Source organism: Lissotriton vulgaris, chromosome 5 (genome assembly GCF_964263255.1).
Source record: "Lissotriton vulgaris chromosome 5, aLisVul1.2, whole genome shotgun sequence".
NCBI lineage: Eukaryota > Metazoa > Chordata > Amphibia > Caudata > Salamandridae > Lissotriton > Lissotriton vulgaris.
In genome coordinates, this window is record NC_141693.1 from 1,965,414,547 (window position 1) to 1,965,434,174 (window position 19,628).

General features: G+C 48.7%; 1 protein-coding gene across 1 annotated transcript in view; it reads left to right on the top strand.

Moving 5' to 3' along the window:
• The window catches only part of LOC147717894 (uncharacterized), an 88,128-nt gene that overhangs the window by 58,878 nt on the left and 9,622 nt on the right, over positions 1 to 19,628 (top strand). The window contains exon 6 of the mRNA XM_086919893.1: positions 16,723 to 16,801. Coding sequence (XP_086776019.1) covers positions 16,723 to 16,801 — 79 coding nt within the window. The remainder of the gene's footprint in view (positions 1 to 16,722; positions 16,802 to 19,628) is intronic.

Genomic DNA, 19,628 nt, shown 5'->3' on the forward strand with positions numbered 1-19,628 from the left:
GACTGAAGGCGGAGCCCTGTGGTTCTCCGTATGCAATCTATAGAGTATCCGAGTAGTGTCCGCATTCCGTAGTCTGAATGGATCTGTCATTTAGGAATGACACTATCCATTTTAAAGCGCTGTCCTGTATTGCCCGAGATGCACGTCTGAGCATATCCTTCCCTATTAGGGCGACTATAGCACCTCTTTAAACAGAAGAACACTGTACATTTAAGGAAAAGACAGTACCTTTATTTAGGAAACAGAAAGGCTGGCTGCTGCTCCTTATTAAGCTCCTGCAGTTGCACTCTGCCGAGGTCCTGATTAGGAACGTAATCTTCAGTAAACAAACACATGCAAAAAGTCACAGCCAACGCCCTCTCCGGTTACCTCTTCCGGCCCTATAAATAAAACCCCTGTGCCACCTTCTCGGAAGCACCCTCTGCCCACACGTACTTCAGACACATCTACATGTCTGCAAAAAATCACTGTGTTGCATTACTCTGCCCCAGGGAGGTGTTCCATGGGTGGAGCGTGGGTGTACCAGGCCTGTGGTGTCATCCCATCCCACATTCCCCTACCGGGGGCGTCTCTTGCATATGGTAGCTTCGGAACTCTCGAAGGCAGTGAGACGTGCGGGGTGCAAGTAGCGACCTGCCCTTTCCCATGTGGGGAACTGGAATACAGAGGAGGTAAGGGTGGGCTGACAACCAAGACCCCGTTTAGCAGCCTCAACATGCAGATCTTATGTCACTTTCTCAGCAGCATTTGCTACTGAATGGGGGTGGTGGTGGGGGTAGTATAGGGGAGAAGAAAAATAAATAAAATGACTTATCTGGGTGTCGTATGCTGCTGCCTCTCCTCCGTCTTCTTCTCTGGCAGCAGGAAGAGGACAGCCTCCCAGAATCCCCTAGCCAATCACAACACTACCTTACAGCAGCATTGTGAATGGTCTGAGGGCTGTGGTTCAGCGTTCAGAGAGGACCTTGGAAGGCGTGCATGTTCTCCACCCAAGCTGTGAAATACAGCCTGGTGGAGAACGTGCTAATTGCACATGACTGTTTGGCCAGCCCAAGACGGCTGGCCAAACTGTCATGCGCACTTAGAAAGTACCCACCACTCCTACCACAGCTCTGAACTGCCCAGCCCTGCCTCCCAACCAACTGAGCCAGTACAGTAAAATAAAATGATAATAACATTGCGTTATCATCATTTGATTTTTCACTTTTGAACAGCTCAGTGAGCAGAAGAGCAGTGCTCCCATGTTTAGCGGAGGAGCTGCTGCTGCACTTTCTGTGGGAGCTTAGACCTGGTATTGTACCATAGTTGGTTAATGCACCTGTTAGATCTGTGCATAATCTGTGGTCACAGGTTCGGGAACCGCTGCAGAGCCCTGCGCGCACCCTCCACTTCACTAGTTAATTTCTAGTAAGATAGCGTGATGGGGCCCATATTTACTATATTTTGATGCGCAGCAAGCCTTCCTGATGCGCTGCCGTGCGTCAAAATAAAAGGACAGGAATACGCCGTATTTACAAGGCGATACAAGATACAGCACATTCCTATCCTTCTCCCCTGCACCAGCGCGCCACAGCAACTGTGCACCAGCACAGACAGCCATGCGCAGACCTGCCAAGTATCACGCATCACGCGTTAGAATAACGCATTTCTTCAATGTGGTGCTCCGCATCACCGCACTGAAATGCATTGTCACGCATATTGCGTAGTCTTGGAGCTGCCACAGAAAGCGCACTGCAAACGGTCTGTTGCAGCTGGCAGCAAACCTGTACTTGCACAGGCTGCTCACGTAGGCTTGGGTGCCCTCCTAGCAGCTCAGGGTCAGCCCGCAGAGTGGCAGCCAGTGCTGCCTGCTACAATGCATCTTTTGTGATACCCAGGGGGGGCTCGCAGCGGGCTCCCAGTCACTAGACAGCCTGAGTGATTATGTCATAGGCCGGCCCAGGTGCAGTGATTGACACAGTCTCAGACTTACTCTGGATGCAGACTGGCCCGGCTACTTAGTCTCATTCACTGATTCCGCTTGCAGTCGGCCGGGAAATCACGGTGGTCGCCACGCAGCACAAGTCTGCTATTTGCACCTCACAAAGTCCTGCCCCTCCCAGTTGGGCCCATTGCACTATGAGACAAGGCCAGGAACTAAATGGTCATGCTGCCTGCCGGTGAATTATTAACGGCAGCCCGGGACAGCCGACACAAGATGCACATGCAGTCAGTCAACTGACAGCGGTGAGAGGCTGAGGGCCGACCGTCACCGGTGCAGTCACGCTTCTTCAGCATGGGGGCAGAAGAAGGCCAGAAAGAACGCTGTAAGTTAACCAGCCACTAGTCAAATTAACGGATCTACTACATGAAAATCTAGTTATTCGCCAATCCAGTCACCCATACATTTCTTCCAATCCTTCCTGCTGGCAATCATTGAGGCCGAGAACTCACTCTCTGTCATTAATAGTAGACTCTGCCTTGCGTGAACACTGGGGTGACACCTTGTCTGCCTGTGACCATGGAGGGTCTGATTGGCCAGCGGCGCACCTCACTAAGTCTTGCCCTGCCCAGCTGGGCCCATCGCACTGTGAGACAAGGCCAGGAACTAAATGGTCATGCTGCCCGCCGGTGAATTATTAACGGCAGCCCGGGATGGCCGACACAAGATGCACATGGAGTGCATGGAGTGGAGTGGTGTGGCTCACTGGTTAGAGGCGACAGACCCGGAAGCAGAGGACGGCCCGGGACCAGGGTTTAATTCCCGACGCGGCAGGGTCGTGGACCAGGGTCAGCGGACTTGATAATTCTCGCCTCGGTGCCTACTCTAACCAGGGATCACACTCGGCAACTCTGGGCATTAGCTTGCTTTATCTCCACAACGGCCCCCCACATACGCCAGGGATGCCTGGTTTCACCTTGGAGATACCCAGCAGGGACCATCTCACAGGGAAAGCCAGGACGGGTTCCCCAGTGGTCTACAGCGCTGAGATACCCCATGGCGGGGTGATACATGCGCTTTGCAAGACACCATTACATTACATTACATTACACATGCAGTCAGTCAACTGACCGCGCTGAAAGGCTGAGGGCCGGCTATCACCGGCGCAGTCACGCTTCCTCAGCATGGGGGCAGAAGAAGGCCAGAACGAACGCTGTAAGTTAACCAGCCACTAGTCAAATTAACACAATCAAATGAATGTAATGTTAGGAGAGCGCATGATGTATTATTCTAGTACTGCTGCTGCAACAAGCGCAATGCATTTAAAGTGAGTGCGTATTGTAGAGAGCCACCCGGACTCTCTACGACATTGTTTCAATGCACCCATGTATTCCTACACCCCTCGGGGCAGGCTCGTCCCGAGGGTATAAATAAATGGGCAGAAGACCGCTCGTGGTCTTCCGGCCGAGAGTTAATCACTGTCTTTCGAGTGTTAATTTAGTGTGCGCTAGAGGCCTACCTAACCTGGGCCCTGCTGCGCTACATTGGCGACGAGGCCGGTCGTACCACATGCGTACCCGTCTACCTTGAATGCTCCGGTCGGGGAGCATGCGGTTTCTACCCACGTTGCCCTGCTCCCGTGAGGCCATGGAAGATGCTGCGGAGCCCACCCGCATCGCTCCTCGCCGCCCGGCGTCTGCTGCCGCTGTGCTTGTAGCCGATCAAAGCCATCGTTGCGCCGCCAGCTCGATCCCGCCAACGCGCCTCCCTGATCATCGGGAGCGCATTCAGCCGGCGGAGCTCGCTGGCGCGGTGCCCTGCGAGGAGGGTAAGTGCCCATTGCCCCCGCCCACGAGCTGCTACGCCCACGTGGTGGAGTCCGAGTCTGCTGCCCTGCTGTGCCGGCCCGAGTGAGGCTCTGAATCCTGGCTTGCCTGCCTTCAAGCAGCGAGGCCCCAGGCCGGGGCTGCCCCTTCCTCTGCCTGCGCCTGCATCCACCTGCTCTGTGGAAGCCCCTCATCGTCACTGGCCCCCCTGGGGAGACTCCATGGAACATTGTGCTGGAGGAGTGCCCCTGGGAAGTTCACAGTAAGCAGAAAAGGAAAACAACAAGCATTGGTGGCTGCAACTCCACAAGGACACCTGCATTTGGTAGAGTGCGCAGACGTCTAATAAAAGGGAGGAATAATTTGGCTGAGGCTGCAGAAGTCACCCTGTGGTTCACCACAAGGGGTGGACTGTACCCACTCACACCTCAACACCCACAAAAGAGTGAGCAAGTGGGTGTATCACACCCCCACCTGCTAGCACAAGGCCCCACCGCGCAGCCTGGATACCAAGGACATGTACTAAGGCACACTCCTGAGCCACGCTCCGCTATGCAAGCCGCGCCCCTGCGCCCACACACGCTCTTGCACAGCCACAATGAGCAACACTGCGCCAGGGGCAGGAACAGCCCCCCAGCAAGAGGGAGGGCACAATCCAGTGGTCGCCCCCAATCCTCCACCACCAGTGCACACGCACACAGCAGTCATGCCGATCCCCCCTTCAGTGAAGCCTCGATCCCTGCGACGGTCGCGCCAAGATGGACAGCCAGGGTCGGGAGACTCAACCACTTCTTTAGAGGGACCCGTGAACCCGATGGGACTGTCAAGAGATCACTCCTCATCTACCACGGCAGGGCGGAGATATATGATTTGTTTGAGGTGCTCCCCAACACCGGAACATATGACGACTACGAAGCGGAGGTTGCCGCGCTCAACAAACATTTCGATCCACAGCTCAATCACGACTTTGAAAAATTTAAGTTCAAGAGGGCATGGCAAACCGAAACCGAATCCGTGGACATGCTCTAGGCGTGACTGCGCCGGCTGGCCAGCACTTGCCCCTTCACGGACCCAAGGGACGAGATCAGGGACCAGATAATCCAGGAATGCCGCTCAAAACTCCTGCGGAAGCTCATCCTACGGCAACCAGGAATCTCGCTGGAGGAGATTCTAATCCTAGCTCGCTCCCACGAACGGACGGACGCCAGGGCAGAGGAGATGGAAGCCGCCTTACACACCCCAGTCGCCGCATCACCATCACCCAGGTACCACCGATCAAGGAGGAAAAAGTGGATGCCATCCAGAGAAGGCCTCCCCACATCTCGCCAGATGCCTAGACCGCCACCAGGTGGACCATGCGGATACTGTGGGGAAGATCACCCCGCAATGGCCGTCTGTGGGGCAAAAGGAAAATGCTCCCACTGTGGAAGGCTAAACCATTACGCCAAAGTATGCCGAGGGGGAAAGTACCGACCAGCGATGTCAAGACCCAGAAGTGTGTCAGAGCGCATTCGACAAATCTCCCTGGACGACCCATCACCGGTACCAGATGACCAGCGCCAGGAGCGACGCCCCATGTATGAGGACGAAGACGACGACAAAGTGTTCGTGGTGTTGTACGTCAGCCTGACGGGGACCAGTCGAAGGCCACCTCCCATGTGCTCTGTCTCCATCGAAGGCACCGACGTGCAAGCTCTCATCAACACTGGGGCCTCCGTCAATGTGATGGACTCCAACCAATATGATCGCCTATCTCCACGACCTCCCCTCCCACCATCCACTGCAAGTATCTACACATATGGAGGGACAGACCTGCTCCTTCTCTGGGGCGTCATTCAGACCACCATCATGAGTGGGAGTTATTCTACCGAAGCGAAGTTCCACATCACTTAGGGCAAGAAGGAGACCTTGCTCAGCTGTCACACAGCCGAAGACTTCGGGCTCGTCTTCTTTGCCAATCAAGTGCACGAGTCCCATGCGGAGGCGATATTGAAGGAGTTCATGGCGTTCTTCGAAGGCCTTGGGAAACTAAAAGGCAAGAGGTTCAAGCTTCACATTGACACTTCGGTGCGACCAATGGCCCTCCGGCATCGTCGGTTGCCTTTCAACTTACGGCCACAAGTGGAGGAGTAGCTAAGGAAGCCTGAAGAATTAGGGGTCATCGAGAAGGTGTCCGGGCCTACGTCATGGGTGTCCCCGCTGGTCGTGGCACCCAAACCCAAGCAACCTGGAGCCATTCGACTCTGTGTCAATATGAGACTACCGAACACGGCGGTGAAGAGGGAACGTCACATCACTCCCACGATGGACGACATTGTAGCTGACCTGAATGGAGCAAAGTGGTTCTCCAAACTAGACCTCAACGCCGGCTACCATCAGCTGGAACTGAAGCCGGAAAGCCGGTACATTACCACCTTTTCGACACATGTAGGTCTACGCCGATACAGGAGGCTCGACTTCGGAGTGTCCTCAGCTGCCGAGGTCTTCCAAAATGCTATCTGGGAGACACTGTTAGGGCTGCATGGAGTGATCAACCTCAGCGATGATATCCTCGTGTACTCTGCCATGCTCGAGGAGCACCACACACACCTCAGGGCCACGCTGAAACGGCTAGTAGACTGCGGGCTGACTCTGCACAAATCCAAGTGTTTGTTCTATCAGGAGAGCATTGATTTCTTTGGCGATACGTTCACCCGGGAGGGACTCCGGGTAGATCCAAAGAACGTCGAAGCCATCCGAGCAGCCAGCACCCCTCGCAACCCCACCGTGGTGAGAAGCTTCCTCGGCATGGCCACATACTGTGGACGGTTTATTCCCAATCTAGGAGCCATGTCCAAGCCACTGAGCGCGCTCACACGTCAAGACCACAAGTGGGAATGGACACTTGCAGCCAACAAGGCATTCCAGGACATTAAGGCCAGCCTGCTCGACAAAACCGTGATGGCCTACTTCCATCCACAACGCAGAACTGAGTTGGTAGTTGATGCAAGCCCTGTGGGCCTTGGGGCGGTCCTTCTTCAAGAACATGGCCCGGAGGTATGGAAGCCTGTTGCCTACGCCATCAAAGCCCTGACCGACACCGAGACCAGATATGCCATATCGAGAGATAGGCGTTGGCGATCAAGTGGGTGTGCCAGCATTTACATTTGTATCTGTGTGGCCAAGAGTTCAGCATCGTGACCGACCATAAGCCATTGCTCCGGCTGTTTGCCGGCTCATCCTGATTAGCACCCCCGAGGATCGAACGATGGGCTGTGCAGCTACAGGGATACAACTTTAAGGTGATCTTCTGCCTCGGGGCGCACAACCTGCTGATTACCTGTCTTGACACCCGGAATCCCTGCGGCACGGAGGCGTTTGTCCGCATGGTATCGCAAGGAGAGTGTCCCAAGGCTATGACGCTCGAAGAAATCGGCCCAGCCACCCAGGAAGACGCCACTCTGTCTCGAGTTCGGGAAGCCTTGGAGAACAACAGTTGGGCTCCTTTCATGGATGGTGCCTGAATCCTCCAGCCGGAGGTCAGCCATGCCCGTCAACAATTGTGGCAGGTTTGAAGTGAACTCAGTGTGGGGGAAGGAGGAGTCATGCTAAGGGGACATCTCATCGTTGACCTAGAAAGCCTACAGAGGAGGATCCTCGCTTTGGCCCATGTTGGGCACCAGGGAATGGCCAAGACCAAGGCAAGGTTGAGGGACAAGGTTTGGTTCCCGGCCATGGATTTCATGGTAGAGGAGATGGTGTGACGGTGCCATGCCTGCACGATCACCAGGGGAGACCCAGCACCGGTGATCATGGAAGAACCGTGCAGAACTCCATGGACACATCTCAGTGTGGACTTTGGGAGCTTCCCGGATGGTCGTCACATACTGGTCATGGTTAAACTCATTCTCGAAGTTTACCATTGTCGAAGTCATAGCATCAACAGCCTTCCCACAGGTAAAGACAGTCCTGGATCGAGCCTTCGCAATGATGGGGCTGCCGGTAGAACTCAAGTCCAACAACATACCCCTTTCCAGGGGCGGGAGTTCCAGGATTATCTTGAGAACCAAGCAGTGCGGCACAGGAAGATCACCCCGATATGGCCCCAAGCGAATGGGGAAGCGGAGAGATTGATGAGGACAATCAACCGTGTGCTACGCATTGCAGTGGACAACGGGGAAGATCCGGAGGCGGCCCTCGACCAATTCCTTGGTACCGTCAGACTCCTCATAGCACCGCTAAGTGTGCTCCGGCTCATCTCCTGTTCAAGCGAGCCCCACGAGATAGTATCCCATCTGACCCGACGTGGGTGCCCGTGGAATGGGACGATGCCGCCGTCCAGTCGAGGAGGGAGACAATGAACTGGGAGCGAGGATCAGAGAGCTCAGGAACCCCAGTGGGAGACCAGGTGGTGATGAAAGACCGATACCCCGGGTGGAAGTTCCGGACGCCCTATGAGCCAGAGGCATGGATCGTTGTAAGTGTCCAAGGGACCGTGGTAGCCGCCAAAAGAGAACAACAATCTGACACTAGGAATGTGTCCAGCTTCAAGAAGATGACAGTGGCGGACGTGGACCTTGAGATCCCTGAGCATCCGGACCCTTTGCCAAGCTCATCTCCTACAGGATCGCCGGCTAGAAGGACTGCTCTGCCAGAGTCACCAAGACAAGTCAGCCACGAAAGTGACGGAGGTACCTCATTGACCGATCAGAATGCCACTGCTGAGCCAACCCAGGGGGCCCCTGCTGGGGCTGCAACATCTACCTGTGCCCGAAGCCAAAAGTATGGTCTCCGGCCGAATCCGGCGCCAAGCCAAAGGCTCAGAGGCTTTGTATATACCTCCCCCATAACTATGAGAATCTAATGGTCCAGAACCAAAAGAAAGGAGGGATCTAGAGAGCCACCTGGACTCTCTACGACATTGTTTCAATACACCCACCCATTCCTACACCCCTCGGTGGGGCTCGTCCCGAGGGTATAAATAAAAGGGCGGAAGACCGCTCGTGGTCTTCCGGCCGAGAGTTAACCACTGTCTCTCGAGTGTTCATTTAGTGTGCACTAGAGGCCTACCTAATCTGGGCCCGCTGCGTTACACGTATGAGATATTTCTCACTCTGCTTAATCATCAGTTTTATAGTGCTAGCTTAGCGCCGGTGTCGCCTCCAAGGGACATGTGTATACATCAGCGCTGCTGAGGGATTAGCGTCGACTGGCGCGGTACTACTATATGAAAATCTAGTTATTAGCCAATCCAGTCACCCATACATTTCTTCCAATACTTCCTGCTGGTAATCATTGAGGCCGAGAACTCACTCTCTGTCATTAATAACAGACTCTGCCTCGCGTGAACACTGGGGTGACGCCTTGTCTGCCTGTGGCCATGCAGGGTCTGATAGGCCAGCGGCAGACACAGGCGGGCAGCAGTTTTGTTTTTTCTTGCCACACACGCAGGCGTCAAACCGGCGACTTTCTTCCAGGTATCAGCTTCTGTGAGCCATGGCCGAGGCCTGTCCCTGTTTGGAGCTAGTGCTTGCCCGGCACTCTACTCCCACGTACTGGTCACCAGGTCACTAGGCATCAAAAGATTCACGCCCAGTGTGTGTTACTAACACGGCCGTCCTATCCCTGACCCCAGACAGTATTTCATCACGGGGGTGCTGTGTGGTGAGTACAGTGCTGCTCATATCACGTCAAACAATTGAGTAATGGAGTCAGGTGCGTGCATGTTGTTTGTGGTAGTATAGACACCAAAATGTAAAACAAGTGTTTTGCTATTAGAAAAATTAAAAGTTCCTGTTCTAATAAAAGGAGCACACGTACGAGTCCATTTTTGTTTGAATCAAACTGCTGAAGTGCAGGGCCGGCTCTAGGCTCATGGTGGCCCTGTGCAGGGAGCGTAGGTGGGAGCCCCGGAAGAGGGTGTCCGGACGAAGCGGAGCTTAGGAAGGTGTTTTAATAATACGTCCAGAAAAGTTGTTAGATGATTGACCAGTAGTAGAAGGTAAGGGGTCTTCTTTTCTGGGAAGTGCTGTGCCGAGAGTAGAAGGCAGAGGTCATCTCTGGGGGGCATGCTACGCAGGGAATAAATAGAAGGCGGGGGGGTCTTCTCTAGGGGCTCGGTGAAGTGGTTAGAGAAAAGGGAAAGGGAAGTGCTTTAAATGGGAAGATACTGCCCGGTACTGCGTTCCTGCAATTCCTGAATGTGAAGAGTAGAGTATCTGCACCTCTCAGCACTGCTGTAACATATTTAATGGGAGAGCACCGGCACTTCTCAGGAGCAAGCAGGTACTCTAATTAGTGAGTGCCTGCAATTCAATATTTCCATTTCACGCACTGAGGCCTGAACAAGGGGTATTTTGGTCGTCTGTCACCTTTCTCCTTTGTTCTCAACTCAGTACAGGGGTTGTGCTCAGTACGCACAGGGATCCGTGTTTTTGAGATGAAGCCTGAGACCAGGGATGAGCGTTTTAAATAATGCCTAATATAGAATTATGGCGTGTGTCACTGCCGGTGTCGGTGCGATCAGGCAGCACTGCAGCAGGCTGTCATTGTAAGACTGTTCCCACCCACTCGAGGCCTGCACATTGCTCACCGTTCCAAATTTGAAGGGTCGGGCTCGTAGAAGAGTCGAGATAGTGCAATAACAGTCATCACCCCATTTGTGGTTTTTTTTATATACGCATGCCCTTTGATCTTGCATCTGCTTCATCTGTCTTCAAAAGGATATGTTCCCTACGTCAAAAGATATGGATTGCTGCATCAAATTATTTCAAGATGCTATTCTGGTGTTCTCCAAAGACACTGAATCACATTAAGACTGTTTTGGAGGAGGTTTGCTCTAGATTAGCACAAAAGGACTGAAAAGTGTACCTTGTTTCAAGACAAAGTCAGTTAGTCCAAGCAATCTATGAATGCTCTTGTTTCTTTTCTAAGAATAAAGTATTGTCATTTAATTGCTTTGTGAATACCATAGCAAATTTGTGAAAGATTTTGCAAGCAAAACGGAATATCTTTGTAAATTATTGCGCACAAAGCAAAAATGTGTCTGCACTAAATGGCAGCAGTTGGCTTTCAACAACGTCAAAGTTGCTATTGCTTCTGCTCCTACTTTGAAATACTCTTGCACAGGCAAAACCTGTGTCATAAATGTGAGGTTAGTGCATATGGTTTCGACACTGTATTAGACCAGGTTGCAGGTTAAACAAGAATGGAATGTTTTGTTTGCTTCAAAGTCGCTATCTCCTACCAAACGCAAATATGGTGTATTTGAAAACGATTTACTAGCACACGTATGGACTATCAAGCATTTTGGACATTATGTTTGGCAATTCAAATAATGCCCACAAATTTCTGGAGGTGGTCTTTCAGCTACTGTTCTCATTATCCACTTGTATTCCAAGCTCTACCAATACAACTTGGAGAACATGTTCGTACCAGGAAGGAAGAAGAGAACAGCATACTTTTTTATCAGGTTGACCTGTTGACAAGCAAAAGTTCTGAACCATCTGAAGAGATATACATGGAGTTGGTCATTCACAAAGAAGTTGATCAGTCTTTCTTTGGAGTTACAGGAGTTGCATGGTATGCCACTGATATCATCTTGACCCAAGTAAAACAATTTGTTAATGAACGTGCACCATCCATAAAATCCCTACAGGGTCCTTTTAAGTCATTTTGGCTACATAGTGCAAGAATTTAGTTTGAAAAGCAATCCGGTGTTTTGAGAAAACAAACTTATTCTACTAGAGGACATAAAATGTGCTTACTTCAAAGTGCACATCATGGGCACTTGGGAATATCTGCTCTCAAGAATTTCTTGCAAACCCGTTTCTGGTGGTTTGGAATCAACACTGATGTGTGTACTTCGAGTGACATAAACAAATACCTTTACTTCATAACTACCCATGTCTCCCGCAGATTGGTCAAAAGCTAAATGGGAAAAACTAGCCTCAGATGTGTGGGTGCCCTCGAAATTCTTCTGGCTCATAGGAATTTGCCCTTGTGTTAGTTGACTGTCACTTTAAGTGACTGGAAGAGCAATTTTTTGAAAAAGCCACCACCAGAGCTATTTTGAACCGTCTTTTAGTTTTAAAAGAAAGATGTATTCCCTGAGTCACTCATTACAGACAATGGTATGCAATTGAGCGCCACATAAATGAAAGAATTTCTAATCCAATATCAGATAAAAAACATCAACACTGTTCTGTATCACCCACAGTGCAAAAGTCATCGTTGAACATTTCAATGGCCACCTCAAGCATAGTATTAAACTGGCACAAATTACCAATACTTCTCGGATAACTACTGTTAAAGAAAGCCTGTGGGCAAGGTGTAGGAGTGACCTGTCATCCATACTGATACAGTATAGTTTATGAGTGCTTAGTCTGAAGAAACAACAAACTCGGAATTCAAAATGTTAAACCGTGGTTGGGGGCTCTCTTTAATAATAACTGTATTTTATTTTATCGAAATGGCCCCTTTTTGCAACATTATAATAATGAGAGACTGGGGTGGGGAGGGAGGATCATAGTGCTCTAATCTCTACCTTCTTTTTGACAGTTATTAGCTCCCTGTTCTAAACTGGGATTTTAACTTATACACTTCAAGTAAAAAAATTACCTCTCTAACTAAAGCACTGACCTATTTTCATTATATGGACTCCCTGGTATGTATGGATCGCGTATTTTACAGCAGGTATATTAACCTGCTGTGCTACTTTATGATTAGTCAAAACGTCCACTATAGAAAATGATCGCACTCCAAGAAGAACATTAATCGCAGTTATGGTGACATTTGTATTGTTGTATGAACATTTCAGGAGGAAAGGAAGTTAACAACAGGTCCTTGTTAAACCTAAATACTTACAAACTGCATGGTGAATTCTACTTGTAGTTATCATTAAGATATTTTGCGAATGGATTGTAATCGTGTTCCATTGACAAAGTGCTGCTGGAGCCGTGTAAACACTCGGAGTAAAAGTCTCATGCATAAATAGATATTTAGATTTAGATATGGCTCTGAAGGCGACCCAAAGGAATCTCAATTTATCAAAATTCCCCCATGGTCAGAACATAATTTCTTTTCAGGCTTCGCTCTCAAAATTTAACCATCAAAATTCACATTTAGTATAGGAATAACAGTCTCATATTTTTCATTTGAATCTCTTTTATTTCTTTTTTTAGATTTTATCAAAATTATTTAAAACAATTATTTTATTTATCTTTTTTTGAATCTTTTTTTTATAAGTGTAGTTCATCAGTTCATTAACATTTGTTTCAATCCAAATAAATTAGACAATGTAACATCAGATATCATCATTTATACAATCCAAAAATGTATTGTTTGTTCTGAAAAATGCAAAGTGCAAAGATACGACAAAACCAACTATACCCCTAACACACACAAAAACTACCTCACATACATCACATTCATACCGTTTCACACTCTTACAAGTTCTAAAACAATCTCTAAGTTTGGAGATAACAAAGATCTTAAAAGTTTCCTAACGCCAGGTCTACGCGTTTCGGTGGGATATGACCACCTTCCTCAGGACCAGCTTAGAAATCGTTTTATCCTTTCATTCTTCTTTGTGTGCAGGGTATCTTCCAATCAAATCTGTACAAGGCCTTTCCCGAACACATTCGTTCGTGGTCGATATAAACGGTCCATATGTACCACCACTAATATTGCTGCAAATATCCTGTATATGACTCTTCCTTCTGGCTTCGTTAGTACTGCAGTTTATTCTTGTGGACTCTCACAAGGTATCTTGTCTTTTACGTTAACAGGGGCCTATTCTTATACTTTTTTTCTTCAGTTTTTTCGGCAAGGGGGCGCAGGTTAGAGTGTTTTTTGGGTTTTAATTTCTGTCCGATCTTAATGTCTTATGATCTGGGGCTACCTTTCGAATCTTCTTATGTGTCTCCTTTCATGAGTGCAACTTCATTTTTCTGCGCGTCGCTTACAGAGTTGTGGCAAATTCTCCTTTGCAATGCGACCTTCCATGGGTGGGTTCTTCCTGCCAGTTCTCCCCTTCCGCGGCAAAGGAATCTTCCAGAGGCCAACAGACCGAAAAAGAGGTACAGAGTGCCCTGAGGAAAAAGCAGAGACTAGAAAATTCAAAGCTTTATCGGAAGCAGGAGCTGAAAGCTTGAAGCCGGTACTGTCAGAATATGTGCGTTTCTACACAGAAAGTGTTCGCTCCTACGGTACCAGGCATGTTTAGTGGCAAAGATTACCCAGCCCAACACTATCCAGGACATTTGGTAAATATTATTTATCACTAAATAATAGACACTGCTGGCAGGCAGAGGCTCTAAATTATGGGAACCACAATTAGAACTTTAAATTGACGTTACTTCAATGAATTATTTTATGCATCTAGGACTTGCCTTCCGCTCACACACTTACTTTATGCAGTGATTGCCGAGAGTGCAGCTGCATTTCCATTGTCGGCCGCCTACGGCCTCCACTTGTCTGAGCAGCCTGGCAGCCCGAGCTCGCTTGGGTCGGCTCAGTGTCAGCTGAGCTGCAATCAGGGGTCCTGGGCCGGTTTGCTCGGGCGGCGTCAAGACCACTGTGGCCCCCGACGCCCCGTGGTGTCCTCAGGGCCGGGGGTTGGGCTCATGCTTAATTGCAAAACTACAGGAGAATTCATTTTACAGCGAGGGGGCTCAGTGCAGAATTAACTCTCTGCCGCCCGGTGTCTATCTATTGGAGGCAGTAACTGTGACGTCAGGAAAGTGCAGAATGCGCGCGGCTGCGCGGTGATTGCTTCAACAATAGAACAGGCGCCCCCTCGCCCCCCACCCCTAGCTACGCCGGTGCGCTGCCATTGGTGCCATTGCTAGCCGGGGTTGGAGCCTGAGGCCGCCAAATCCTGCCAGGGGGCCGCCACTGCCACGATTATCAGATCCTTCCGATCCGATCCTCGTCGTGGCGGCCCCTGGGGTTTGGCGGCCCTGTGTAGGTGCACACTTTGCACATGCCTAGGGCTATCTGCAAGCAGTACCGTCTATGTGAACGTGTACCTCTTTTGGAAGCACTAACTTGTTTGTCTCAGTTTATTACTAAAAACTTAAACAATGCTTCTCCCGAAGTAACCTGAATAATGTAGGATCCCTAAACTGTTTTTTGAAGCCAAATGTACCAGCTATGCAAAGTTTGTGTAGTTCCTTTTAATATGCCCACAGATGGAATCTATACTGAAAAAAACACAATTTATTCCATATGGTGTCAAGATTACAGTTTGGACCAGTGATATTTTCTTCCAGTTAGTAGCGTGTTCTACATACAAATCTGTTTTTAACAGTGGGACTCCTGATCCTATAAATGTTCACTTTTCTACAAATATATTTAGTATTGAGGTGCATTCAGAGAGTGTGTGTGACCTCCAGACCCCATGAGTTGATCCGCTGCAAGACTGTGGAGTAATAACAAAATATGAGTGTGGAAGAAACGTTAATAAAGTTCTTGGAATGAGTTCTGCTGTGGACCATACCTGAAGCTGTTTACCTTATGAAATATTGTTTTGCCCATAAAATTTAGATTTCTTTCAGATTAGTAAATTAAGTTGGTGTTGATAGTCTGTGCAGCTGGATTGCAAGGAGTTGTCTCTGGTTAGTGCCCTTCCATTTCTGGTACTTTGAAGCAATATTCAAGATCTCCTTAGAGCTTTTCATTGCTCATATGGGTGTCATTTCTGATATTTATATGCTTCTCTTGTATTCATTGCTAGAAAATGTCACTCATAGTCATTGAAATGTCACTCATAATTGCACTTAAATTTTGAAAATGTCACACATAGCATTCTGAAACCTTGGCAGCTGTGCATGCGTCATGTTGCAAGGGTACCTGCATTGCAGGGATGATAGTTTTTGTGCATGAAGGAACACCTTCCTGCACAAAAATAATCATTGATGGCAATATCCTCCTTCTATAAAAAGAGGAAAAAACAAGGAGAAATGAAAGTGAGCATATTTACAAGGCCATGAAAAGTCACGCAGAGTGACTTCACGTGGCCTTGTAAATAAGGGGAAGCCCATTGCACTGCTGGTGCGTCAAATAAAGTGACACACCAGTGTCGCAAGGGTTGTAAAGGAGGCCCAGAGTCTGCAAATTCTGTCTGCAGCTGTTAGGCACAACATGGAACTACGTGGCAGCTACGGGTGTAACCTGCAAGACACTGGGCTGAACCCTAGTAAGTTAACTCAGTGGGTTACCACACCTGCTACAGATAAGAACTCTGGGCCTCGTTTACAAGCCCATTGTGCGGCTTGACGTTTTTGACGCACCTGCAGTGCAATGGGCTTCTCCATATTTACAAGCTCACGTAAAGTCACCCTGCGTGAATTTTCATGGCTTTGTAAATATGGGCCCCTTTCATGCATTACTCTGCGTGAAAGGGGCGTTCCATGGGTGTTGCTGTGGGTGTTCCCAAGCAACATCCATGGAACCTGACACATTCCCAGATTTACAAAGTGTTTTAAAACTGGGAATGTATCAGAATCGGGAGGCGTACGAGTGGCGCAACAAGGAGAAATACTTTTATATTTCCTCGTTTTTTCCTCTTTCATTGTGGGCTGCAGAAGAAAGAGGAAAATGCCATCAGTTTTTTTTTTGTGCAGGCAGGCTTCCCTTCCTGCACAAAAACAATCATCCCTGCAACGCAGGCACCGTTGCAACATGCTGCAAGGGTGTCTGCATTGGCGCAATCCTGCTGTTTGTGCGCCGGCGCAGGGGATAAGGACAGGAATGCACCATACCTTGTAGATACGGTGCATTCCTGCCCTTTTATTTGATGCACAGCATCGCAGCAGGAAGGCTTGCTGCGCTGCCGTGCGTCAAAAGATAGTAAATGAGGCCCCCTGAGTGCCTGCTAATCCTACTCAACTTTTCATCTTTGAAAGTTTGATGAGATGAGTTAGTTTATCTACTGTAGAAACATTTGATATTATTGTCATTAATGTGTTATTCCTCATTCTGTTGTTAACACAGCTCAATCTCCTGTTGGACCAGAACATCTTCCCGGCCGCCAATCTGAGCTGGGTGGGGTACCGCCGAGAAGAGCGCACCGGTAAAATAAATGTATATATTCATAAAAAGTGATTCACTGGAGCATAGCAAGGGAACTATGACAGTTTATCAGGGCAGCTCTGCTGATATGTCTGATGCATTCTTAAAAGTTCTCACCGGCCCGGCAAAGGTACCGCTTCCGGCTCCTGTTTGATTATTCTGGCCGGCCAGGGAGTCACTGCTTTACATTTGTAAAAATAAATAAGTGTAAGGGACCACTGATTCCGTAGGAGCCCGCGGCTGGTGATGTCCAACAGAACCGGACTGGGAACTGAAAGGCGCCTGGCAAACTGCTCGACTGCCCGCCCCTGGGGGTGAGGAGGTGTGCGGCTGAGCTGCTTGCTAGTGCGGGTTTTGGCTGATTTTGTTACAGGGGGCCGATATTGCCGACCACCGGTAACAAAAACGGACCCACAGGGGTCCAAAACTGGCCCCCACCCTAGCAGCCACCTAAGGAATCGCCCGGTGTCCGCTACGGCCAGTCCAGCCCTGATGTCCAATGCTATGGGTAGACGTGGACGAGCCAACAAATTAACAGGGCGAGTCAAGCCAGAGCCGAGCCAAGGGACTGGCCGACTCTTAGGCATGAGCCGAGCCCTGAAAATATTTGCTGTTTAAATCATTCAAGAGGCATCACATAAAATATGAAAAAGTCTCGTCAAAATTCAGAAATGTGTAATTCTTTAACACGTGGAAGCTCTGACATTAATTCTTCACATCATAGCGCTGCACTGTAAGTACTTATAAAAACTGATCGTTTTTTTAAACATGATCTTAGAAACCTTCCAGCCCCCGTCCCCACCCTGGTAACAGTGTCATTAGTGAACTAAGAGGCATGAGACTGGTCATGTGGACTCTGTATGTGGCCCAGACTATCTTTAGAACAACAGTATGTTTCTGTTCAGCTGGTATTTTGTACTCACGCATTTGAAGGTGCCTAAGATCACACAATTTGGGTAAACAAGAAAGGCGTGATTAATCCAGGATTTATGGTTTCACTTTGAACAAATCAGCCACTAAATGGGTATCAAGTTGTCTCTTCTTAATACTTCAAATGCTAATGCTTTATTTGTACCTCCTTTTGCATGAAGCCTCATGAAAGCGTGGCTCGTTATGGGCTGAAGGTTCCAATGGGACGTCGAGCTGAGCCAGAGCCAGGCTTAAGGCACAAGCTTTCAGCGGCTCGCCCACCTCTGGCTGTGGGTGCAGGATACAGAGGCGGCCTGGTCTCGATTCCACCTACTGCTTCTTTCTTCCCCACAATTTCCTAAAAGTTACGTAACGCAGTACCAAAAATGCTGCCCTGCGTGACTGGGCGGGAGCAGGAGTGCGCCATATCTTCAGAGGTTGGGCACTCTGCTAATCTCTCCCTAGCGATGGTGCTTAATTGAGCTGCCATGCACCAGGCACACACCTTAGCATCATCGTGCTAGGGTGTGTACGTGAGTCTGCCCTAGGTTTTGTACTGGAAGGGTACCCTTTACGTAGACACACTTTGAAACTTTTCCTTCAAAATCGACCCGAGCACACAATAGGTAGTACCAACAATCCTTGTAATATTGAGAGTCCAATAGTTTTTGATCCAATGTCCATAAATGTATTCAGTCTTTCCCAATTTTGAATTCAGGTAATTTTTCGAGACACAGCTAGATCTTCAGTTCCCAGAAAAAACTGTCTTCATTTCACAGAAAAAACAGCCAACACGTGTTTCGTCATGCGGTGTAGTGCGCAAATGACTTCTTCAGGGCTGATACTAACAATTTTAAGTAAATTAGGCAAGAAGGGAAATTCAATTGGTAGACTCCCTTAGAACCAACAAGAAGGTAGTGCCTCACTAGTTATGTCTCACTAGTCTCTGTTCCCTTATCCAATTTCCGAATATGTAATATAGATTTTATACTTCGTGGAGGGACTAAGATAGCCATACTTGTGCCTCACCTGAATTTCAAGAAATATATTGTTGACATTTGATTATCGGAACTTTAATCTCTATACTATAGTTTATCGATTTCATCGAGTGGTCATATGATTTACATATTCCGATATTGGATAAGGGAACCGAAACTGGTGTGTGCTCGGGGTCGATTTTGAATGTATCATTACTCTCCAGTGGAGGGTATACACAAGATTGAATTGGTAACCAATCTTTCCTCCCTTGTGAGCACCGCTTAGATTGTAATTGATTTGTGTACTTTCACTCGTGATAAGAGTAGAGCACCCATCGGTGTACCTGGTTACCAATTGTGAAGTTGTATTAAAACTTTTCCTATTTTGTATGTGTCCTGCACAGTGTACCACACATGCAAAGTTGGAAAAGAAAGGAGAAATAAAAACCTTTCTCCTCTTAACACCTCCTTTCAAATGGCGTAAACGTTTGACGCTAAACTCTGTCGTCTATTGTTTTGTAGATAGGGTTTTGTGTCAAAAGGCATGGGTGGTAGCGTGGGAACGCCCATGCAATGCCCCCTTGGCGCTGATTGGAGTCAAGCAGTGCTTAGCACTCCTTTGGGTTACTTTCAGGGTACCTTCCAGCGCAAACAAGTTTAGGAAAAAAACATTTTGTGCTGGTTAGCATCCCTTTTGTTGCTAACCCAGTGCTTAATGTTAGTAAATCAACGCCTTTGTGTCTTTTTATGAACGGATAGCAAGGTCTGCCAGGTCTCGAGATTCAAACCCTGACATACATGCCATAAAAAGAGGACTTTTATCGGATCGCTTGGATACATCCAGCCTGCAATTCCTGCTCTTCAGTGCACCTGAAGGATATCAGAGCATGGGAGAAAAAGTTGGCTGAGTCTCGTAGGAACACCAGAAGCAGGCCTTGTCCT